Consider the following 25,919-nt stretch of genomic DNA (forward strand, 5'->3'; position numbering starts at 1 on the left):
AAACCTATTTTTAACTGTCTCGCCAAAATGTTCCAAAAGGGCATATCTGCCATTACAGAACTCATCATTTTGAAAAAAATAAAATAAAAGAGCTTTCCATATTCCCGCACAGTGGAAGTGGTAGGTTCAAAACGATTAACAGTTATTTTTTAAAATATTTTTTTATTTAAAAATATATTATTTGTTTATTTTTAATATTAATATATTACAAAATAATATAAAAATTAAATTAAAATTAAAATTATTATTATTTTTAAAATACAAAAATAAAACAGGATAAGCAGACGGTATTCTCTCTCCGAGCAGAAAGTGACAAGCCAATGAGAAAGCCACACACATACAGAGAGTTACAGACGACAAAGCAAAAACCTCAAATAGCGAAAAGCCACTGCCCGCTAGTACTACTACTCCTACAAGTAAGTACTACAGTGCTCCTTCCATTTTTTACTTCAACAACGACCGAGGTTGTCTTTCTTCTTCTTCTCCTTCCTCTTCAACAGTAAAAATTCCGGGAAAAATAATAAAAGAGAAAACAAAAAACAAAACCTCCACTTACTACATGTTACAAAGGCAAAAATCTTTTACCTTTTTCTCCAATAAAACGACACCATTTCTGTTTTGTTTCTTTGCTTTCTTTCTGCTGTGAATAATAACCCATAGAGGGGGGAGAGGAAGAAAAAAAAAGAAAGATGTTTCAGCGGTTGGGGACGATTGCTTTTCAAGTTTGGATCGGCAATACGGTGCCGTAAAGGGAGAGATCTCTGGGTGGTGAATTTTTTTTGGGTTTTGTGGATGAGACAGATCGTTTGGTGTGGAGCTCTGATCTCGAAAGGTTTATGCTTTTCTTGTGTTTGGGGGCTGTCTCATAAATAGACAAGATACAAGGAGGAGGATAACGATGTATCCTTCCTGGATATCGCTGTCCCTTGTGGGTTTTTCTCTATCTCTGCATTTCTCAAACAACAACCATTAAAAACCCGGATAAAAAACTTTGTTGTTCTCTTTAGCAGTTCAAATCCTGGTTAAGGACGAGAGACTAGCTGGGTTTATTTTACTTTTATGTTGGCTGTTTGATTTTTAGCAACTGATCTCCGCCAGCTGTGTATGTGTCTGTTTGTTTATGCCCTTGGTTTTCTTTTCTTTCTATAAGCTGCAAGAAAGTGTTGCTACTTTGGTGGATTTAGAGCTGCACAAAGTTGGTTCAAGGTATGATAACTTAAGTTCAACAAGGTACCTGTGTTAGAAGAAAGAGCCACTTGGAGGGGTTTTGTCTGGAATCTTGTCGGGACTTAGAAATTTAGGAGCTTGAAGGGAAAAGAGCCCTTCTTTGGGTGATAGTTGGGTTGCAAATATATATTTTGTGGGTATCTGTGAAGTTGAATTTTGACGATGGCAATGTCCTGCAAGGATGGTAAGAATCCTATTAACATGGACAATGGCAAGTATGTCCGTTACACGCCTGAGCAGGTCGAAGCCCTGGAAAGGCTCTACCATGATTGCCCCAAACCCAGCTCCATTCGCCGCCAGCAGCTCATTAGGGAGTGCCCAATTCTCTCCAACATTGAGCCCAAACAAATCAAAGTTTGGTTCCAAAATAGAAGGTATGGTAGTAAAATATTGGTTTCCCAGCCAAGAAATCTTATTTTCGTTTCTTTAATTGTGTCTTGTATTTGTTTAATGTATTAAATTTTCATGCTTTGCTTGTATAAAAGAAAAGAAATGGAAAAAGGCCTTTTCTCTATTGTACATGGCTTGATGCTCTCTTAACGGACAGTGTGATTTTTGAAATTTTTGGATTTGTTGTCTTTCCATAATCTTATTGTTAAATTCTCCTGTAATGCTTGTTATATTCTTCAGGTGCCGAGAGAAGCAAAGGAAAGAGGCGTCGCGCCTTCAAGCGGTGAATAGGAAGCTGACTGCAATGAACAAGCTTCTAATGGAGGAGAATGATAGGTTGCAGAAGCAGGTGTCGCAGCTTGTGTATGAGAATGGCTACTTTCGCCAGCATACCCAGAATGTGAGAATTTATACCTCTTTTTTTCCTGCTCCACATCCTAACATATTTGGTTATTGAAAATTTGCAAGGGAAAAACAAATTGAAATTTTGGAATTGCTGATAAGATTCAAGAAAATGCATTTCTTATTGCTATAACCTGTCAGCAATCAAGGGTTGTTATGTAAATGCCTTTCTTTTTGTTTGAAAAAGAATGTGTTATTTGTTTATTATTCAATTTTGTGGAAAATGAGATAAAAGAGGGGCTGGGTTGTTTTCCTACAGACAACGCTTGCTTCCAAAGATACAAGCTGTGAATCAGTGGTGACGAGCGGTCAACACCACCTGACACCTCAGCATCCGCCAAGGGATGCTAGTCCTGCAGGGTTAGTGGGGTTATGGTTGTTAGGTCCTTTTCTGTTATCGTGCTTTGTGACCACTTTTTTGGGTGTGTTACTGTGGAATATTGAATTCATGCTTTGTATTTTTTCCAGGCTTTTGTCCATCGCAGAAGAGACTTTAACAGAGTTTCTTTCAAAGGCCACTGGAACTGCTGTAGAGTGGGTCCAAATGCCTGGAATGAAGGTATCTCTCAGTGCTTTTTTATTTTTTATTCTTATACATTTCATAAATGAAGAACTGTTCTCTCCTGTAAAAAAAAATGCAAACTTTAATTATTTTATTTTATTTTTTTGTTATTATTTCGAATTGAAAGAAGAATATTAATATGGGCAAAGATAGAATTAAGTTGCTCTCCATATTACAAGAATCTATGATGACTGGCTACTGAATGTTAGAACTTTCTATTGATTTTTTTTCTTTACGAGGGTTTAATTTGAATTTCTTGGTCTGATAGTACATATATTGTTCTTTGTCCTTGTTTAGCATTATGCTTGAATTCCACCAGTTGCTTTTCACCTAGTTGGTTTTTACTAATCTGTTTCTTCATTTTACTTTTGTTTTTTCAAATGTGTAGCCTGGTCCGGATTCCATTGGAATCGTTGCTATTTCTCATGGTTGTTCTGGTGTGGGAGCACGAGCCTGCGGCCTGGTGGGTCTTGAACCTACAAGGGTAAGTGCACTTTGTTTGCCATAACATTTTCCTACTCTGAGCTACCAACATTATGTTATATCATGTTCCTTGCAGGTTGCAGAAATCCTCAAGGATCGGCCATCGTGGTTTCGTGATTGCCGAGCTGTGGATGTGCTGAATGTGCTGCCCACTGCTAATGGGGGAACGATTGAGCTGCTTTACATGCAGGTAAGAAAATCATTATGCACTTCTCATTTCTGTTGAAACACTCCAGGTGCAATTATATAATTACTTCTGACTTGAATTAATGATTTAGCTCTATGCGCCAACAACTTTGGCACCGGGTCGTGACTTCTGGTTGTTGCGTTATACTTCTGTTTTAGAAGATGGAAGCCTTGTGGTATGCTCCCAAACTCTTAGAATTTGTCATTCCTATTTTAGGAAATTCAGTAGACTTGGTATTCTGTGGTCATTGTCATACTCATGCAATATTCAGGTATGTGAGAGATCTCTGAAAAATACTCAAAATGGCCCGAGCATGCCACCAGTGCAGCATTTTGTGAGAGCAGAAATGCTACCAAGTGGGTATCTGGTACGGCCTTGTGAAGGTGGTGGTTCAATCATACACATAGTTGACCACATGGATTTGGAGGTAGGATGTGCTGGTACAATGTTATTTTTTGGATGTACAATCTAAAGATTTTATTTGACCCAGATATAACTTGATTTCTGATTTCTTCAACTAGCCTTGGAGTGTGCCTGAAGTGTTACGCCCGCTTTATGAATCCTCAACTGTACTTGCTCAAAAGACAACCATGGCGGTAAGCAATTTTTCTATTTTTTATGTCATGAACATTTAAAGGATGTCTGAAGCACCTGTATGGTATGGGTGATGCATTTGTAACTTCTCATTTTCAATAATGTATATCACTCCCAATCAGGCTCTACGCCAACTGAGGCAAATTGCTCAGGAAGCTTCTCAGTCTAGTGTGACCAACTGGGGCAGACGACCTGCAGCTTTACGAGCGTTGAGCCAGAGGTTGAGCAGGTAGATATCTTCTGTTGTTTGATGGTATCTGATTCAGTCCCTTAATGATTATCTGCAAGTTAGAATCTAATGTAAACCTGGCAGGGGTTTTAATGAGGCTCTCAATGGATTTAGTGATGAGGGGTGGTCAATGATTGGAAATGACGGCATGGACGATGTTACTATCCTAGTGAACTCATCTCCTGACAAGTTGATGGGTTTAAATCTTTCCTTCTCCAATGGGTTTCCAGCTGTCAGCAGTGCAGTCCTGTGCGCTAAAGCATCAATGCTTTTACAGGCAGGGATACAAAATTGTTTCCTTTCTTTACAACACTTGGTAGCTTGTGTGCTATGTGTTTAGTTGCTGTAGAGCATTTGCTACATCTAAGAGATATGTTTGTCTTTTCTATAACTTCAATGGTTAGGTTCTTGCAGTAGGGAATTGTGTTTTTTATACATAGTATGTCTACTTAAAATTGAAAACAATGAAAGGCTGACAATTTGTTTCTAATGAACTCATAGTTGAAATCTTCTTCCCTTCTTTATTCATGTGCCTTATAACTGTCGTTGTTTATCATCTTTTCCTCATGTTGTGCACTTCCCTTTTGCAGAATGTCCCTCCCGCAATCCTTCTCAGGTTCTTGCGGGAGCACAGGTCAGAGTGGGCAGATAACAATATCGATGCCTATGCAGCCGCAGCGGTTAAAGTCGGTCCTTGCAGTTTACAAGGGTCTAGAGTTGGAAATTTTGGTGGTCAAGTTATACTTCCACTTGCTCACACCGTGGAGCATGAAGAGGTGAATGATTTGATCTTTTACTTTTACAGCTGTTGGACAACACTTTATATCAGAAATTAAGCATTGCTTTTATCTTTATTATTTTCACATTTGTTTTGCTTCTGATAAATTTTTGTGTGTTTATTAGTTCCTGGAGGTCATAAAACTAGAAGGGGTTTGCCATTCTCCTGAAGATGCAATAATGCCCAGAGATGTGTTTCTTTTGCAAGTAAGACCTTTCTTTTCATTGCTTTCTGTGTATCTCTCTTGCATCCAAATACATCAACAGCTTGTCCTATTAGGTAAGAGGATAAGTTATGTTTTCTTGTCCCTAGTTGGCAGGTAAGTTTTAAAATAAGGCTATGGAGAGAAGGAAATCACTGAGAATTCTCATATACTTTTGAAATGGACCCACAATGTAGTTCTAGTTTGGAATGGACTACAGAATATGAAAGACATAAATAGTTGTATAAATCTCTCCCATTCACTATTTGTGTTCAGATAGATATTAGTGGAAATCTGCTTTTCCTTCTGTCGAAAGATGGCATAATGGTTTCGTAGCAGGAACAAGTTTATCAGGTAGAAGTGTAAAATGAAAATAAATTTTTGCCTTCCTGTTTTCAACCTTTTCTCTTCCAAAATATCTTTTTGAAGAGCTGAATTGCCAGTCACCAGGTTGGGTTTGTGTGTTATGAGCATCCTTAATTGTTTCTGGTCTGGGATTGCATGGTTTGATTCTTTTCTTTCTATTATCACTTGATGACATTTTTCTTTTTGGTTCTCTTTCATATTTTCTCCATTTATACTTTTCTGACAGCTCTGCTGTGGAATGGACGAGAATGCTGTTGGCACATGTGCTGAACTTATATTTGCTCCCATTGATGCTACTTTTGCTGATGACGCACCTCTTTTGCCTTCTGGTTTTCGCATCATTCCCCTTGATTCTGGGAAGGTTAGCTAATTTTTTCCTAAGAACATTTCTCCATGCCTATTTATTAACCTCTTTATTCATTGAAAATCATGCAGGAAGCCTCCAGTCCAAATCGTACATTGGACCTTGCTTCTGCTCTTGAAGTTGGAGCTGGAAACAGAGCATCCAGTGATTTTTCTGCTAATTCTGGCTGCACAAGATCTGTTATGACAATCGCATTTGAATTTGCATTTGAGAGCCACATGCAAGAGCATGTAGCATCAATGGCTCGGCAATATATCCGCAGCATTATATCTTCAGTTCAGAGGGTGGCTTTAGCACTATCTCCTTCTCATCAGGGTTCACAGGCTGGTCTTCGGTCGCCACTGGGTACTCCTGAAGCACAGACACTTGCTCGTTGGATCTGCCAGAGCTACCGGTGCGTCAGTTGTTCCTTTCTATAGATGTTATCCGAATCAGAATTTGTCATTTTTTTGACCTGGACGATAATCCACTGCATTCAGCTTAACAAGTCAATTTTATTAGCTGAGAGATGTTGCCTGATGATTGAGTCGTTCTAATGCACATCTTCTCCTTCAAGAAATAAATTTATTAGCTGTCACTGAATTCTCTTTTCTTTTTTTTGCATGATTTTAAAGTGATAATGAATTTGTATATCTTGAGAAAAGTCTTTCTGGATTCCAAGAGGATTTTCTCATTTCATATACAACAGTTGAAAATATATGTGGAGCTAAAAAGAATTGATGTTTTGTTTTGGTCAATAGGACAACTTCATTGATTTTCATGTGGATTTTAAAGCTTTTGTATAATCTATTAAGGCGAGTACATTCTCATGAAAATGTATTTCAAACTTGGACAGTAGAAATGTTTCATTGACTGAACACATTATCACTTTGTGGTCACAACTTTGCAGGAACTATTTGGGTGTGGAGCTACTCAAATCCAGCAGTGAAGGAAGTGAATCTATTCTGAAAACCTTGTGGCATCATTCAGATGCGATCATGTGCTGCTCATTGAAGGTGGGCACAACAACATGATATCCTGCTTTCCTTTTACCGTTAATGATATGAGTACTTGAATTATTAACATGAGAACCTACACAAACACGGTATTAAATTGAACAAAGTTATATCTGTTCATGAATGCTCCCAGTACCTTATAAAAGGAGGTGATACAAAGCAATTGTATCAACATGATGCTTTTAAAATACAGCAGGTAGATGTCTGAATAAAGTGAAGTTATTGGAGTCTTTTCTAAATGATTTGTTCTGGATATATCTTGCTGTCATATTTATAAAATGCTGGAAAATGCTTTGAACCAACAGAATATTATAATCATTGCCCTAATCCAACAGTCAGTTTTTTATGCACATAATGCAAGCCAAATAAATATTGTTAGGTCCTTTGTTTAACATGCATCACTATTTTGCATTCAGATCTGAATAAAAATGTGATTATTATTCTGAAGTATTACCACAGTTCTATAGCTACCTTTTGCATTCGTAGCAATTTGGTCTAAAACTTGGGTGATTTTTGCAGGCGCTGCCGGTCTTCACTTTTGCTAACCAAGCAGGACTTGACATGCTCGAGACAACCTTGGTCGCACTGCAAGACATAACTTTGGAAAAGATATTTGATGATCATGGAAGGAAAACTCTCTGCTCAGAATTCCCACAGATTATGCAACAGGTTTACACATCTCTCTTAAATCTGATTTTGAAGGAAAAATAGTTTCAGGTGATGTTGAGAAATTTATATTTATGAAATGCCACCACAAAGGGACAAAATAGTTACAATGCTTAGGAATAAGCCTTAGCTTTTATCCTTTTTTTTTTCTCTCATTTTTCACAAGTAAAAACAAGAATCAATGCCTATTTGGTGTTGTTGTGCTTTTACTTGCTTTGGTTCTTAAACTAGTGTTTAATTAAGGGAACACTCACTAGCCACTTTGGGTTGACCTCTCTAAATACACATTTTTAGGGCTCTTATATATATATATATATATATATATATATATATATATATATATATATACATATTGAAAATCAAGCACAACCATACATGAGAACTTGATGTCAAACTCATAGCAAATCTTTATTCAAATAGAAGTTTATCCTACACAGACCTAACACATTGAAGCAAATGCACAATAATTAAAGTATCAATTTAATAAACATTGAACCATAATAGTTGTGTAAAATTTATTCTGTCATAGAAGTACGAGCAGTAGTCTGAAAAATATAGTATTGCAGGAATGCTTGGGTGAATAGACTAGTTATAAACCATCAGCTGTAACTGAGATATTAAAAATAAAAACTGTATTTCTTGCTATAGTTCTCACAAAGTAAATGATGGAAAAATGTGAGTTACAAACTGTGATAATCTGATTCTTAGAGCTGCACAGGATAGGATATTAGGATATTATGCCAAAGAATTATTTCATTTTCTCTGGGCAGCCCCCCCCCCCTCCCCCCCACCCCACCCAAGTTACTGTGGTGGGTAGCCTGGTTTGGCCGATTCTATATGTATCACCTTATTTGTATTTATATTTCTCTTGCTAGGGTTTTACTTGTCTACAAGGTGGTATCTGTTTGTCAAGCATGGGCAGACCAGTCTCATATGAGAGAGCAGTGTCCTGGAAAGTGTTGAATGAAGAAGAAAATGCGCATTGCATCTGCTTTATGTTTATGAACTGGTCTTTTGTTTGAGACTTGAACCAGAATCTATTGGAGTGGCCAGTTAAGAGAGAGAACTCTTGATTGTCTTATTTTGCTGGCTTGTTCTTTTATCTATGACAGGTAAAACCGGAGTACTTAGTTCATTTGCTGTATTCTAAACTTCATTTGTGTGTGGGGTTCATTATCCTAGAGATGATGGATGTATCAATGAGACGATATAGTTGTTGGGGATCAGTTTGTTTGTGGCTGGTTTGGTCTTAACCTGGTCCGATGCTTAATTATTTGCAACTGAAACATGTCCAAGCAGATGTAGTCTGTCAAAGTGCGGTTTGTCTTGTGTTGCATACATGGATTGTTGTGTTGTAATAATTTATTTCCAGGGTACACGTTATGAAGAGCAAAAGCAGGTTCTTTCTGCATCAGAGAATCATTGATGAACTATTGAACCTTTGAAAAAGCATAGGCTTAGGATAAGGGTTTTATCCTTGGTTGGGATGTTTATTGGTTAGTAGAAAGTTAGCAGTTCCATTCTTAGATATATTTTCAGTGAAGCATAGGGAGGTCATACCATTAGCATCAGGTTAATTTGGCTGCAGAGGGATGAAATGCTAGGAGGGACGGGGAAGGGTGTAAATACTGATTATAGCACTCTTGTTTTGGTTTATTAAAGTTTTTCATCCAGGATCATTCTTTGGCGTAGGAGGCATATGTAGATTAGCCATTAGTCATTTTCTAACGGTTTTATTGATTTTGATAGTTGAGTTGAATTGATTTTTATAGTTGAGTTGAAGTTAAGTTTCATACAAAAATACTTGAAGTTTCAAGGTGGGTGATACGATGCATTCATTAGCAGGTGGCTGGATTATTTCCAGAAGTACAGTGAATCATGAACTCCTTGTGTGTGATAAATTTAATGCTGAGGTTATTGGCTTAATAATGCTAATTATCTCCGTAAAATTAACTCCGTTCTGAGTCAATTCAGACGAAAACTTTCTTATGGTCGAGTTTTCGTTGTGGCAACGGAAGAGGGGTGCGAGTTCCTAACTCTATTTTTTAGTTGCGTGCGTGCCACCTCTGATTGCATTACTAGCCGTTCATGCAGCATGGAAGAAAAATTGTGACATCATAGAATGGCCCAGCCTTGTTCGCATGCCCAAAAGGAGTTTGACAGTAGATAATTAATTAACCGACTCAACAGCAGAAACTGCTATTTATCATGTGCAATGCACATGGTTTTCTCAGTTTCTTGACTGAAGAACAGGGCAAACACATAGATGTAAAGTAACACAGTTTATTCTACTCATAACATTTAGTACATGAAACTGGGTTTTACACATCTTGCTGTTAGATATAAATGGTGGCAGTCCACAGCAAGATCTAAATCTAACTAAATCCAATTGTTTCATACAGATGGCAAATTATGTTACCCTTGTAATTGGCCAGAGTTTGGCATCTATAGCCAAATGCTAGTCAAGGATTCATGTCATGGGGGTGGCTAACACAAGTGGCAGGAAGAAGAGAGGATTTGGAACAATCCTAAAACAGCCCTGATAAGAAGTTTTGATGGAAGTCATAAAATAGCCATAATAAAGGGTATAAGAGGTAGGAGAATCTGATCATCCGGCCACCTAGAGAAACCCTAGAGGGTAGATTAATAGAAGGTGGATAAAAACTGCCCAAGGGAAGAAAAATACTCCTTGGTTCAGAAGGATAGAACAGGTTTGGATCAACCCAAAAAACCGTTGCAAGGCAACACGAAAGGTTGGTCCGCAGCATAACTGGTAATTAAAAATATTTAACAACTGAAACCTGAAGTGGAGAGAGGAAGGAGAGGAAGAAAAAACAAAATCCTAAAGAGTTCAAGGGCTAGTTAGAAAAGATGGACGTTGATCATTTTTTCAAATTTAGATAATTCACGTCTCTTGTAATTGCTGCGATGCAGCTTGAACTCCTTGCAATCCCGCTCTTTTGAGCACCTTTAGGACTGATCGATTTGGCCCTTATCGCGCGTTTCTTCAAGATCGCCCTCATGGCCTCAGCTTGAGACAAAACTGGATAAGCCCTACCAAACTTGTTAAACCTCGCACAAGCACTCATATGTGCATTCAAAGCCTCCTCTTTGTGGCCTCCATTTTTCTCCATCTCTTCTTTCACTGCCTCAGCACACAACCCACATATCCACTTCCCTAGGAACTTGTTCCGAACACGATCAATATACTCAGGGGTGCACTCTTCACTCATGCCACAACACTCACATTTGGCATCTTCAACCTCGGATATTGGTGGGAGATTGATATCAATTGCTTCTTTGCTTAGTTCAAAAGAGATATCAGATTTTGTTCGATGAAGATTGTCATTTGAGAGTCTTGGTGGCTTGGAGAAGGCGTTTGTCTTAGCGTAAGCGCTAGCAATAGACTCCCCATGTGGTGCCATATTGATCCACAATGCTATAAATTTGACTCTTATATATAAGAAAAACAACAAAACCTTAACGAGGAGATGAGAAGTTGGTTCGGAGCTTTATAGAAAACAACTGAACAAAAGGCACTTCAAATAGGGTTAGAGAGATTGGAAGAGAAGAAACCTATCTAGGTGTAGAACAATAACTTGGAAGATTATGATCTCAAATTAAGGTGGTATATAGAGGGTAAGAACAGGCACCATATTTATGATGGTTCACTTTTCTTCTTGGGAAACTCAGCAGCGAGTTTATGTGGATCTTGGTGACTCACACGTCAATGATCAAAGCAATCGTGAATAGTCATGATCACAGCTGGACTTTTCAAGAAAGTTCAGAAAAAAAAAAAGATGGTTCATAGCTATATGTAAGGAGCATCATTGTCATTTCAAGCAAAATGAAGATATTTTGTATTTCCAACTGTTTTTGCCTTTATTTTTTGATAGGTAGTAAGGTATGAGAGGCGTGGGTGTTCCTCTACCATTGCTTTCTAGAATTGGCTTAAGAAATCGTTGGTGTCAACTAGAGGTTTTGCATGCAAGTTCATGGCACTTCGTGATAGTACCTTCAAGGTTGAGGGTTCGTAGTTGAACAAAAAAAAAATCAGATTACAGTCCATTTCTTAGTTTGTTCTGTAATTAGCTAGCTAGCCGCACAACTACACATAGAAGTTAATCTGCTTTTGGTCGAATCACTTACTGGCACTGAAGCTTGTTTTGCTTGAAATGCAGCACTGAGATTTTTGTTTTTCTATTCATATATATATATATATATATATATATATAACCCACAAGGTCTAGCAGAAGTCGTAAAATACTCGAATTAAAATATGGGGATATCTTGAGTTTAAGTCCCACTCTTAGATAGCTAATTCTTTCTTGCACCCACTGGATGTGGAGCCTCTCTTGAAAGAAACAAGATGGGGTTCTCATCAATCAAAAAACTGATGCAAAGTGGCGCAATCTGTCACTAATTATGGAGAAGACTCAGAAGAATACAAAGATACCCCACTACTTTTACACTATTTAATTTAAAACCTCATTTTCCATTACAGAATATAAATATTATGTTCGAATTTGAGATTTCTTATGGTGAACTTGCAAACTAAAAGAATTAGACGTGAAAATGCTAAATAAATTTGTGTAACGAGAAGAGAGTAACCCTGTGGAAGTTCCCATTCAACCATTATTTTTCCCTTTGAAAGTAGCAAAACAAATGAATGCTCACATGTGGGTATGTTACAGCCACACACTTATGACTTAGCAATCTCCATTGATATGCAGAGAAGAGATTCCTACATTACATACAGCAGCTGCTGATCTCACAACCAAACAATGATTTCACGAGCACCTAAACTGATGACTCGTTTGAGAGAGCGAGAGGTGGTTGAAGTTAGGCATGACAAAACGTTAGTGGTGATTGATAAAGTATTTGCAGATTCACAGTTGAAAGAGAGAAAATGAGGGCTTTAAATGTGTGGGTTTTTTATTTCTGGGCCGCTACTTTATAGTTTTAGCTTTTACATGGTGATGGGCAGTTATAAGTTGATGGATATGCATGGCGTTGGCACCTCCTAGCTTGATTCTCTGTATGGATCTACTGTGAATAATGTGACTCTGTGTAAATATCTTGCCTTTTTAGAAAGGGAGAGATGCAGAATCGATCTTAAAAAATAAAAGAGAATGAGAAAGGGACGGGGCAGTTTATGCTCTTAAATGATCTGTCCCTTTCGAGCATGAGCATACGAAATTTGTATTAAATGAATTCTATTATCATTTTTTTTTGTATATTCAATCTCTCAAGATAGATAAAATCTAATTATTAGTAAAATATAATTCCATTCTTATGCAAATGCAATGAGTTTACATTATAATTGTAATTCTAATATTGACTTAGTTTCATACAATGAACCAAGTATTATATAATATTTGGCTATGATACCTCTCATGTATGCTGGAAAAAATAATTTAAAACATGGTTAATACATATATTTAAAATTAATTTAATTGTTGCATTAACACACAATTTTAGTTAGAATTTTGTTGAAAATTATTCTCCAACATAAATACTTTCATATGAAATATTAATATGTTTAAAATCAATTGTGGATAAATAAAAAATTAATCTCAAAAAATCTTTGATTAATATTTTTTTACAAACCCAAAAACCTCATTTTTATATTGAAATATTACAAGATTTTTTTTGTAACTTATATAGTAAAAAGTTGAAAAGTTAAAATTAAATATATAAATTCTAAAATTTTTAATAATGAGGGGACTTCAGCTAGGTACACCTTAAACTTAACACAAGCACTTGCGCTCACTCAACCCAAGCCTAGGTCTAGACTTGATTTTATAATAAAATAATTATTTGGTTCAAAAGGATTATTTTTTTTATCACCATTAGCAATTCATGTCTGTTTGATTAGTTGCTCATGTTTAATCCATGGATAGTTTAAAGTCCTAAATGTATATTATAAAGCCTTAAATGTTTTAAAAAATATCTTTAACATTTTTATTTAACAAAAATGCCATAATTAATTCTGGCAACCCAATTCCCCATATAAAAAGGGGTTGTCTAGAAAACCAAGTATCAAACAAGTATTTTTGTTTTCCCTTAAGTGTCTTGTTTTCCTTGCATCTTTTTAGTATATATTTCGTAACCTAATTTTTGATCATTTTTATTTTAATTATTATTATTATTTTATTTATTGAAAATGATAAAAAAATGATGATAAAAAAATAATAATGATGAAAAAAACAAGTAAAATGAAATAAATGAAGTTTGAATTGAAATTTGGGTTAAGAGCAACATGATTGGAAGTTTTAGGATTTAATTAAACTTTAGAATTAATCTAATTAAGCTTGGAATTAATTTAATTAATCAAGTCAAGGGTTTAATTGAAGAATGGATAAGTTTTGAGACTTAATTAAGCTTGGAATTAATTTAATTAATCCAATTAAAGTTTTAATTGGAGAATTGATAAGTCTTGAGACTTAATTAAGCTTGGAATTAATTTAATTAATCCAATCAGGGGCTTAATTGAAGAAATAGCAAAGTTTGGGGTTAATTGGGGGCATAATTGCAACAGATTAAAGTTCAAGGATTCGTTTGTAAAAAACGCCGAAATACAGGGGTCCAATTACAATTTATCCAGGGGCTTGATTACATGAGTTCAGAACTTCAGTGACTAGATTGCAAATGGCCGTTCCCATCACACAAACGGCGCCGTTTCTAGAAATCAGCCGTCGCCTTCTTCGTCTCCTTCCACAGGAACGGTTTCTGCAGTAATGGCTTTGAAGCCGTTTCAATTGTAGAGGTGCTTGGCATTCTCTGGCTATAAAGCCAGAGAAGATGAGAGAGCGCGGGAGGAGGAGAAAAAGGAAAAAACTGGGGAAGGGAACTGAACAAAAAGAGAGATGAAAAACCCAGTAGACAGGGGGGGAAGCTAAGCCCAGACACGAAAAAACCAGGGAGAGGCCGAAAAAAACTGCTGAAAAACCAAAGCAGAGAATACATGAAGAAAAGCCAGGGGAAGGAGACAGAGACAGAAACAGGGGAAGAGAACAAAAAGCCAACGTACCCCAGCTTCGCCTTCATCTTCCGAACACAAACACAGTGAGCAGACGAAAAACCAGAGAAGAAAAACGCAAACAAAACCAGAGGAAGAAGCTTAAAAAAAACGAAGAGAGGACCAGCATCACCACCGACTGCCTCTTCTCCAGCACCAGCTTCCAAAACCAAAGGAAGAAGCTAAAAAGGAGAGAGGAACAAGCAGCTGACAGAAGGAATACACCGACAGAAGGGATACGAACGAACACAGGGATCTTGAGGCAAGGATAGACGACCAAGAAAGACTGAAAAAAAATCCGGATCGCCATTTCCAGCACCAGGTAAGTCGCGCTTTCCCTCCTTGCATTTTAATTACACGCCTGCTGGTAAAAAAAATGGCCAGCCGGGTCAAGCCTGTGACCCGGCTAGGCTTGCTGGGTCCAGCCCAGTCACATGGGCTGAGCTGGGCCCAGCCCCAAAAATAATAAAAAATAGAAAAAATAGAAAAATAAGAAAAATAAAAAAATGGTAGAAAAAATAAAAAATGTGTATGCATGAATAAAAATAATATAAATTTATTGGTTTATTCACTGACGCCAGAGTCGGGAATAAAAATACTGGTTTAAATTTATATTATTTTTATTCGTCGTTTTTTATTTTATTTAGCTAGAAAAAATAAAAAAAATATGTGCATGCGTAAAAAATAAATTTATTTTGTTTTTTATTCACTGACGCTAGAGTCAGGAATATTGCAACACCAGAGTTAGAATTATTTGTAGTTGAATATTTACTGGCGCCAGAGTCAGGAATATTGCAAGTAAACCATCAGAGCACAAACCAATAAATATTTAGCAATTTAAGATAAAATCAGCAATGCAGTCTGCCTTAGGCAGAACATTTAAGGGGTAATAATATCTTTCCTTTTACGTAACCAATCCCGTACCATAGAATCTCTGTTGACCAGTTAGAGTTTCTAGTGACCATAATACTAGGTGACGACTCCTTAAACAAGACCATTTTCCCTAAAAGAACCAGATGCTATAAATCTGTTCTTTTTCTATAAACAAGAGAATTATTTTTAGGACTGCCGCGATGTCGGGTGCGATAATATAATCAAGTCATTTTTATTCTTTTTCATTTTGATTTAGAGCTTTCGGATCTCGAATAAAAGGCTAAAGGTATTTTAGCCTTTTAAAGTAAAGTTATTGGAATCTTGTAAGACTATTTGCAGGAAGAATGATTGTTCCAAATGACAAATAGTTAAATCCTTGACAACAATGTTATACTTCTCCATTTAAACTTGTTTAACAAGTAAGTAAATTATATTTACTTTCTTGTTATTTTTAAAAAATTACTATATAATTTAATACTTTACGCCATCAAGTTTAATACTTTAATATTGTATGCGTTTATGAGCATGTTAGTAACTTGAAATAATTTAGTTATAAGCTTAAGTTTTACTCGAGGTTGTTAATTTGCATGCTACATAATTTCAAATTTTAAATTGAACTAAACTTATATGAAATATATATTTTTAACATATTAAATTTAGGATATTTGATGGATTATTATTATTATCCCCATCTCATTACTCTTTAGAAACTTCCTGACAAGTTTTCTAAAGTTAATAATAGCTTTGTCAAAATACTAATGAATATAAATATGCATCTATCTAATAACAAATGTGAAAAGATACACCAATTTTGATATATTTGAAAACTTAGAAACTTGATGTGTTATTAGTGTACAAGATTAGATATTGCATACTCAATTAGCAAGTTGAGTAGATTTATCAATAATCTAAGTATGAATCATTGAAAAGAAATGAATAGGGTACTAAAATATATGAAGAGCAACTTAAAATATAAGTTATAATATATTGGATACCTAACGATACTAGAAAGTTATAGTGATACGAAATAGATAATCAATATTAAAGATTTAAAATTCACTTTTGGATACATGAAGAAATAGGTATGTCTTATAAGTGTTCTAAGCAAACATACATTGTAAAATCCATGATGGAATCAAAGTTATAACTCATGAAGGTAGAGAGGAAGTCTGGTGGCTTCAAAAAAAATTAAATGATATTTTATGTTAGCCAAAAGTAGTGGAAACAATTTATGTCCATTGCGATAATTAGTAAACAATTGAAAAGGCACAAAAGTAATATGTATAATGTTAATTCTAGACATTTACATCATCTATATAATGTTAAACACTCACTTTAGACTGAAATTATTTCTATTGATAATGTTAAGTCAAAGAAAAATATTGTGAGTTTGCTTATTAAAAGCTTAATAAGAGAGTTTGTGTATAGTTCAATATCAAAGAAAATGAGTTTAAAATCTTTAAAGATGAAAGAGTGTCATGATAGTAACCCTACCTAATTGACTACAGATACCAAGATCTAGGTTAAAAAGAAAAACTAAGTCATTTTTCATTCTTAGTAGCATTAAAAAATAATTTATTGTCTATTTCTATGATGAAAAGGGTGTTAGTTGCAGTCGGATATGGGTAAGTTGTTTTTTTTAATGATTTTCATATCTTGATTTACTAAGTAGAATATAAAATAATACTTTCTAATAAAAGTTCACCTATATAAGTGAGAAATGCAATTATTTTTTTGATAATTTTGAAAAATATAGAATTCTATAAAACACATGAAACTAGAAGTTGTTCAAGGCATACAACTACAAGAACTAAAGAAAAACCCTTGGCAGAGAGTTATGTGAGTACTAGTTATAACATTTGTATTCATATGGAGGATTTTTAGTAAAATTGGTTTAAACAAAATAGTTAAATAGTTTAAGATATCACGTTTTCTAATTTGTCGAGTAAATTTGATAGTACTGTACTAAAAAATATTCAAAGTCAAAAGCTATGTATCATTATGCAGTAATCGATCAATTTATTTTCTCACTTGAATACAAACCTTCAATCTTTGTATCTTGGTCATAAGATTTTTATTTATGTGAGGGATTACTAAAAAAGAGTTGGTTTAAAATATGATTAGTGGGCACATTTCAGATCAATTAATTATAGAATTCATTCATAATTTGGGTTAAGACCATTGGAAATTTCTCTCCAATATAAATACTTTACATTAAAAGATTAACATGTTTAAAACTAATTATATGTAAATGAAAAATTAATCTAAAAAAATTCTTAATTGCATTCCATTACAAGCTCAAAAATCTCAATTGTGCATTAAAAGCTTATAAATTTTTGATAGCTTATACGGTAAAAAGTCTTTTCAATATTTAAAATTAGACATAGAAAGCATTAAAGCTTTTAGAGGGAATAAACCCTAAACTAAGCGGGTTTTGGGTTTAAGCTATTCTCGTGCACTCCTTCAGGTCGGGCTTGAGTATATTTTTAATTATAGGATTATTTTTTTTCAACCCATTAATAATACATGTGATTCAATGAATATTTCTAATTAGTCCCTTATTTTTAATACCCAGACAATTTAAGTCCTAAATGTTTACTTTAAAGCCTTTAAAATGTCTTTAACATTTTTGATTTAATAAAAAGGATAGTATTATTTCTCTTAAATCAAAATCAATTTTGGCAGCCTTGTTTCCTATATAATAGGGGTTTGAGGGTTTTCTAGAAGAATATGTATTAAAAAAGTAATTTTGCTTTTTCTTAAGTTCTTTGGCATATTTTTCATCCTAGTTGCTTTCTATATCTAAAGATGTAGGATAAAAAAAACAAGTAAGTTTTTCTTGGTTTATAAACTTTTATAGTTAATACAACCTTTTAAAGTGTAGAACTAGAGTCCTAAAAAGTTGATGAGAATTAACAAGTATTATCGAAGAATCTATTAGAAATGTCAATTAGACTAATTACAAGATTAAAAGTAAAAAAATATTAAAAACATTTTTAATAGATTAATTCAGGATATTTGAACCACGACAAGTTCCTAAACTTCAAGATAAATATGGTTTAATTATTGTTATGCATGTAAAGAAAAGAGATCTTTATTCAGCAAAATTAAAAAAACAAAAGAAGAGGCGACAACACTATTTCCTTATGATCTGTGGATTCAATACAGAAGCAAGGATACAAGTGGCAGTTTCAGAGTTCCTGTTTTGCAAGGAAACAAAGGCAACAACTTTTCCTAATCTTTCAAGGTAATAACATCGGCAGCTCATGAATTAATCTGTAGTGTTTTTTGTACCTTATTATCAAGGACACAAGTCAATAGCATATCCTCCACGAAACTGACAATTTAATTATCTCTTATATAAGGAATTCAACCACTACGTTATTTACAAGAAAATTTTTGGCAGCTTGTTTATTATTTTTATTTGAGTTTTTGTTATTTATTTTACAAACTTTGGGTTATTTTTAACTGGGTATTAATATTAGGCCATGATTCAATTATGGTTTAATTATTTTATGAATTATAAATACTCTTTTAAAATAAAACATACAAAACACTTGATTATTGATATCATAATAATATTTTTTTATTGCAAGATTGTTTATATTCTTAGTTATTCATTGAATTCTTTAAAACTTGTTAATGACTAACTATCTTTGTGATGTTTATCTTTATATTTCCTGTTCATGATTCTTTATAATAACTTTATCTTCTTGGTTTAGGTGATCAGTGGGTTGAGTTTTTTATCAATATGATATTAGCTTTTTAGATTGTGTTGTATATATCTTATCTATGGATTCAAAAGTTCTTACTCTTCAGGTTTTCATCAATATCTATCTATTTTTAAATTTTCACATTATTTGTTTGTTGTTTCTTGATATTGAATTGTGACAACTAATATAAAATACATAACATTTTTTTATATTAAATTTGCCTACTAACAAATCAGTATATTATAAAAAAAGAAAATTTGAAATCACAAGTTTTTGCTATTGCCGCAAAATTAAAACTTATAATTCTTGAATTCAATACATGAGAAAATTTCAATATAGATCCTACTGAATTGGTTGTTTTTATTGGAGGGTGTTGTTGGTTGAAATCTTGATTTTGGGTTTTATATTAGTTTTTGTTTCAATTCAAGTCTAATTAGTGTGTAATTATTTGTATGTAATTGAATTCGAATTGTACAAGTCTACATTAGTTTTTTGGTTTTATAGAGTTAATTCTTGAATTTCAATGTTGTTATTGTTTTCGTATTTATTTTTATTATCTTGGTTTTAATATCGTATTTATTTTCAATATTTTTTTGACTTGTATTTTTAAAACCACGTACAACTATAAAAATTATTACAATATCAAAAGAGGTTGTACTGTTTTTTTTTGTTTCCTTACAAGCTTCGAGACTCTGTCGGGGCTCTTTAAGAGTGGTCTTTGACATTTTATAAAAGAAGATGTTGAACCCTAAGATGTTTTTGCCATAACTCTCGATGAACAGGTCTGCTGGGTGGATCAAAGCAATTCATATACAGAACAGTAGATTGATTTTTGTTATGTGATCAACAGGTCCATTTCTAGGGATTCTGGTTTGTTTCCAATGCGATTCCTCTACGTAAAGAAGGTGGCTTAGCTTCATTATAATTTGTTACGGATGCAGTAGATATATATATGGATGCATTGATTTGGAATTCTTCTTCCTGATAATCTGGATATGCATGGAGCTTCACTCCTCTGAAACTTGCATGGCAGCTCTCCTCTTTTTCTTCACACACACACACACACATTGCTTAATGATATTTTGGCCAAATGGAGAAATAAATCAGGAAAAGCTGTACCATTGATATCTTGGGTAAAGGACTTAGCGTGTATGGGAGTTAACGTGATTCCGATTATTTTTTAGAGTGTTTTTTATTAGAAAATATATTAAAATAATATTTTTTTATTTTATAAAAATTATTTTTGATATTAATGCATTAAAATGATTTAAAAATACTAAAAATATATTAATTTGAAATAAAAAATAAAAAAATTTTAAATTTTTTCAAAAATATTTTTAAAACGCAAAAGCAAAAACAAACAGGATAAAAAAAGTTTTTCAAAAATAATAGGATAAAGCATTCATGATATTCAGATTTGGGAGAATTTCTTTTCCTTTTTTTGGGTGGATGAGAGACATCATAACTGAGAGGATCCTTTGAGATAAAGAGGAAAAAAAGAAGAAGAAAAAAGAGTGAATTGCGTCCCTCATCACTCCTTATTCAAAGTCATGCATCAAGTGAAATTAAACTGTATTGCTAAAACTCGATTAATTAAGAAAAAAACATAGGATTTATAACTTGATCGGAGCTGCGTTAATTATTAGTTGAATTGGCCATGATTTTAGCTTAGTGAAATCCATTCAATTTGGCTAAGTTTTTTTAATTACCAAGTTAAATTTAATCCAAACCTAATCAAATCAACTATATAAATTATTATTTTTTCACTTTTAGATACCCAAAAACTTAATATATGTTTATTCAATCAAATTCTACCACTCAAAACAAATATTTATATTTTGTTTTTAAATATGTATTATAGTTTTTATCATTTGAATATTTCAGTTTTTAAATTCAATATGTATTTGATAGATTTTAATTATGTATTATTTTTAAAATATTTAAATGTTTTTTTATTTTTAAATTAATTAAAATTTATATTAAACTTGAAACATATTTAAGTATTTTTAATATAATATTTAATTAATTTATCAAATTCAACTAGTGAACTAGTAACCCAATTATTTTTAGGATGGGGTCTCACAAACATGGGGTGAAAGAACATGAGATGCTTGTAACTCACGTGGTGCCTTGCTGGTGCTGACATGCTCAAGCGGAGCACACGTGTGGTAGAAACATCAAAGGAAAGTCGTTCAAGCCACGTGGAATTTGACCCGTAAAAACAACTTAAGAAAACGAGCTCACATGATTGCTGACACCATCTCCCTCCTTCCCACGTGCTCAATGGACCCCATTTACTCTTTTAAAACACTACACAATCACGTCTTCTGCTTTGAAAAAAGAGTAGTTAGGGTAATCCATATTTACCTTTCTTTTTTAAAAAAGGGATTTGTCACTTGTACTTCTCCGAAAATAAATGTTTTTTTGGGTTATTTATTTCGAGTCTTTTATAATTTTTTTTATTTTATAAAAATTATACTTTATATCTGAAGTTTATAAATTTATATTTTCATGTTGACATATAAAAAAATTAATAAAAAAATTAAAATATTTATAAAATTAATAATATATTTTATTTAATGATGCTCTTACAATATCACTATTACAATTTTATTATTAACTAAAAAAACTAATCACAATTATTAACCTTTTTTTTCCCTCTACCTCTTTGATCTTTGCAAGCCCACCAAAAATAATTTTTTAAAAATAATACATTCGTGTCAGATTTTGTGTAGAAAATTGACTCTAGTTGGATTTTAAGTAGATAATTTATATTAAAATTGGTGAATGCATAAATCAATTTTTTCATCTAATATATTCTATAATTTAAATCTTAAATAATAATAAGAAATCTTAACGGTATAAATCAAAGTAATAAAACTTGGCCTAACAAGTTAATTTAGAGTTTTAACTGGGTTTAATTATGAATAAAGCTGGAGTTGTTTTTTATCCGGATGACTTAAAGAATCTAGTGAAAGCCAAAATATATATATTTTTTGTTTCTTAATTAACAAAACGATGTTATTTTGTTTTAGGGATACAAATCCCAACCCTTTCATTTTCTTCTCATGTTCTTCTTTTGTTCTTGAACCATACTCTCATTTTCTCGCTGGAAAGGGGATCGATTCACTTGAAAAAATCATCAATAATCTTAGTAACTAGATCCATAAGGAGGGAGTCACAGACTATAATCTTTTCCCTCTGTTCTTTATAACAGGTAATTTTTTCTTTCTTTCAATTGTATCTATTAATTAGGTTGCACTACCTTTTATTTCATTGCTCTCTTAACATGACCTTCAGTAACAAACTATTAATTTCTCAAGTAATCCAGGGAGAAAGCATTGGCTCTGAAAACTACTCATCATTGTTTCTCCTTGCTAATATTGACATAGCTTGCAGTGAAAAATGTTGGTGATAATAGAGCATTATTGTTTGGAGACAATCAAGCATTATTCTTCAGAGACAATTAAGACAGAAATCAAAACAAAAAATCACTCAAGCATCAAGGAGGAATACACAACAATACAGATGTATAGAAGTTGATTAGTTGTTAATATAGAATGTGTAGATATCTTTCCTTGTATAGCTTGTACTGCTATTGTTAGCTTTTAATACTTGTAACGGTTTTTCTATATAATGCAGAATCTTATGCCATAAGCAATTATTGTGGTTTCATTATTGTCTATAAAATCTATTCATAAAATTAACCTTCACTCGATTCTATGGCCTCAGAAAATTCTTCTACACTCTCCTTTAATACTATGGTTCACATGGTAACAATCAAGATATCATCAACCAATTTTCTTCTTTGGCGCAACCAAGTAGTTCCTCTATTGCAATGTCAAAAATACTATGGATATGTTGATGGCCCAACCTTTACGCCTTTCGCTATCACTGATTCCACAGCTAACAACCTTTGGAAACAAAATGACCACCTAGTCATGAGTCTTCTTCTTTCCTCTCTCACGGAGGAAGCACTCTCTGTCATCATTAGACTTACAACATCAAGAGATGTCTAGAACGCTCTCGAGACTACTTTTAGTCACAAATCTAAGGTTCTTGAACTTCAAATAAAAGATGAACTTCATTTCATGAAGCGTGGCACTCACATTATTTTTGAATACTCTCGAGTATTGAAGACCAATTGTGATCAATTATTGGTAATGAGATGTCCAGTTGAAGACACTGACAAAGTGCACTGGTATTTATGTGGTCTAGGCCACAAGTTCTCGAGTTTCTTCACCACTCAACTCTCTTTAACTCTTATTCCAAGTTTTAAAGATATTGCTCCCAAAGCATAAAGCATTGATCTTTTTTCCAAGTTTATTGATCATAATACAGGTAGCCCTTTTACCTAAATGGCTCATTCTTCCTCTGTATCTTCCAACCGACATGCAAGGCCAACTAATAATCAAAATAAATATAAAGGAGGCCAATTAAAGGGAGGAAATTGTGGCAAACAACAATATAGGAGACCTTCTTTATGTCAAATATGTCGTGAAGAAGGCCATTATGCCACGAATTGTAAAATCAGATACATAAAATCTGAAGCAAACCTTATTGAAACACTTGCAAATTGCATCATCAGCAATGACACAACATATTGGTACACTGATATAGGAGCATCTATACACATGATTTCTGATGTGTCTCAACTTGATAAGATGGAACCTTACACTGGTAAAAACAAAGTTATTGTTGGTAATGGATCCTCCCTACCTATTACACACATGGGTTCTTACTCTTCCACTCCATCTCTTAAATTAAATGATGTTCTTGTTGTGCCAAACTTAACAAAAAATCTACGTAAATTAACCAATTATTTCCCTTTGTTTGTTTCCTTTACTAACAATCATTTTATCATACAGAATCTTCAAACTCGAAAGGTGGTGGCAAGCAGTAATCATGTAGAAGGACTCAATGTACCGAAGCGTGGAAACTATGTTTTTCCTACTGTTATTAGCAAGCACAATTTATGCAATTCCTTTGACAATTGGCATGCCCGTTTAGGCCATGTATTATCCCAAATAATTTCCATGCTTAATAAGAGAGGTCTTTTATCTCAGCTCTATATTATCGAATCCATATTTGTGTGTTAGTCGTCAAAAGACTAAAAGCCATAAACTACCTTTTCCAACAAGTAATAGTTGATCTAAAACAATTTTAGGACTCATGTATTGCGACTTATGGGATCGGCACCAATAAATTCAATCTCTAGGTATGGATATTATGTTATTTTTATCGATGATAACTCTTGCTTCACTTGGTTCTATCTATTAAAACACAAAGCTGATTTTTATCTAACTTTTAAAAAATTTCAAACACTTGTTGGAAATCAGTTCTCGACAAAGATAAAAAAAAATTCCAAAGTGATGGGGGCGGTGAATTCACAAGTACCATTTTCTAGTCTCACTTGGTCAAATGTGGTATTCACCATCAGCTCTCTTGCCCATATACATCTTTTTAAAATGGTAGAGTCCAGAGAAAACATAGACACATCACTGAGATAGACCTAACAATGCTTTTTCATGCCAATGTTCCTCTTTATCTTTGGGTTGAAGCTTTTAGTACAACAGTTTTTACAAGTAATTGCTTGCCCAGACCTGTTTTGAATGAGGCTTCTCCATTTGAAATTCTATATGGTAAGTCTCCCATCTATGCAATATTTTGAATTTTGGTTGCTTATATTTCCCATACTTGCGAGATTATGCTAAACACAAGTTTGAACCAAGAAGTCTCCCATGTATTTTTCTTGGTTACAACTCATCCTACAAAGGATTTCGATGCCTAAATCCTAAATCACATCGAGTATTTGTCCCTTGACATGCTTAGTTTGATGAGACTATTTTTTCATCATCTTCATCCCATATGCATCTTTCTCATACACTCTCATTTTATAATTCTTTTCATGATCCCAGTTCCTCAAATTCTTATTTGTTCAGCACTAATTCTACTGCAAGTTCTCGACCATTACTATCGATGATTCCATCCATGCCATGTAAGTCATGTGCCTTGAAGTTAAACATATATGGAAGTTCACCAATATCACTGCCTCATGTGCCTTGAAGTTAAACATATATGGAAGTTCACCAATATCACTGCCTCATGTGCCTTGAAGTTAAACATATATGGAAGTTCACCAATATCACTGCCTCATGTGCCTACTCCAATAAATAAGCACGTTTCAAAATTGCCACTTGTGCATACTTCAAGAAACAAGCCACTTTCAGATATGCTGATTGCATCAGCTTAAAATTTTTTAACAAATCAGAATTCTCATCCCATGTTAACCCATGGAAAAACTGGTATCCCAAAGTCCAAACATTCTACTTATGTTTTTCAAATTCCTTCCTCTCCTTTATTATCATCACTATTAGTAATGAAGGAACCAAAATGATTCAAAAGTGCTACCAAATCACTCGAATGGCTAGCTGCAATGGAAGATGAAATTCGTGCTTTCACTCATAACCAAACATGGGAACTTATTCCTAGACCACCTGTTACTGATATGGTTGGATCCAAATGGTTTTTTTGATCAAATATCATTCAGATGGCTTCATTGATAGGCTCAAAGCACGTCCTATTCCCAAAGGTTATACTTGACTCTATGGACTTGATTTTAATGACATATTTAGTTTAGTTGTTAGAGCTTTTACAGTTCATATTGCAATATCTTGTGGCTGGAACATGCATCAACTTGATATTAAAAATACCTTCTTGCATGGTCTTCTACAAGAAGAGGCAACCACTGGGATATATTGATGCTTCTCATCCAAACCATGTTTGTTGTAAAAAGAAAGAGAGACAATCTATGGTTTGAAATAAGCATATAAAGCATGGTTCCATCACTTTATCAATTTCTGAATC

At 33.8% G+C, this 25,919-nt stretch overlaps 2 protein-coding genes across 2 annotated transcripts; one reads left to right on the forward strand and one right to left on the reverse strand.

Moving 5' to 3' along the window:
- The first annotated feature begins 328 nt into the window (after positions 1-328).
- Positions 329-8,671, forward strand: LOC133671016 (homeobox-leucine zipper protein ATHB-15). Its single transcript, XM_062091635.1, has 18 exons — positions 329-1,601; positions 1,858-2,017; positions 2,279-2,379; positions 2,488-2,578; positions 2,970-3,065; positions 3,141-3,254; positions 3,343-3,426; positions 3,523-3,678; positions 3,773-3,847; positions 3,968-4,074; positions 4,159-4,351; positions 4,665-4,850; positions 4,978-5,058; positions 5,647-5,781; positions 5,856-6,178; positions 6,674-6,779; positions 7,299-7,448; positions 8,321-8,671. The coding sequence occupies exons 1-18, from the start codon at positions 1,390-1,392 to the stop codon at positions 8,465-8,467; spliced, it is 2,517 nt and encodes an 838-aa protein (XP_061947619.1). The 5' UTR covers positions 329-1,389; the 3' UTR covers positions 8,468-8,671.
- Positions 8,672-9,714: 1,043 nt separating this feature from the next.
- Positions 9,715-11,213, reverse strand: LOC133671026 (uncharacterized). The gene has a single exon (XM_062091645.1). The coding sequence runs from the start codon at positions 10,868-10,870 to the stop codon at positions 10,328-10,330; it is 543 nt and encodes a 180-aa protein (XP_061947629.1). The 5' UTR covers positions 10,871-11,213; the 3' UTR covers positions 9,715-10,327.
- Between the last annotated feature and the right edge of the window lie 14,706 nt (positions 11,214-25,919).

The sequence above is a fragment of the Populus nigra genome, chromosome 1 (assembly GCF_951802175.1).
Source record: "Populus nigra chromosome 1, ddPopNigr1.1, whole genome shotgun sequence".
Classification (NCBI taxonomy): domain Eukaryota; kingdom Viridiplantae; phylum Streptophyta; class Magnoliopsida; order Malpighiales; family Salicaceae; genus Populus; species Populus nigra.

What these genes read in the sequence shown, in the direction of transcription:
- LOC133671016 (XM_062091635.1), top strand. Translation starts at nt 1,390, where the DNA reads ATGGCAATGTCCTGCAAGGATGGTAAGAATCCTATTAACATGGACAAT. An exon ending in AAGCATCAATGCTTTTACAG is followed by an intron (nt 4,352 to 4,664) that starts GCAGGGATACAA and finishes TCCCTTTTGCAG; the next exon opens with AATGTCCCTCCCGCAATCCT. An exon ending in TTCCCCTTGATTCTGGGAAG is followed by an intron (nt 5,782 to 5,855) that starts GTTAGCTAATTT and finishes AAAATCATGCAG; the next exon opens with GAAGCCTCCAGTCCAAATCG.
- LOC133671026 (XM_062091645.1), bottom strand. Translation starts at nt 10,870, where the DNA reads ATGGCACCACATGGGGAGTCTATTGCTAGCGCTTACGCTAAGACAAAC.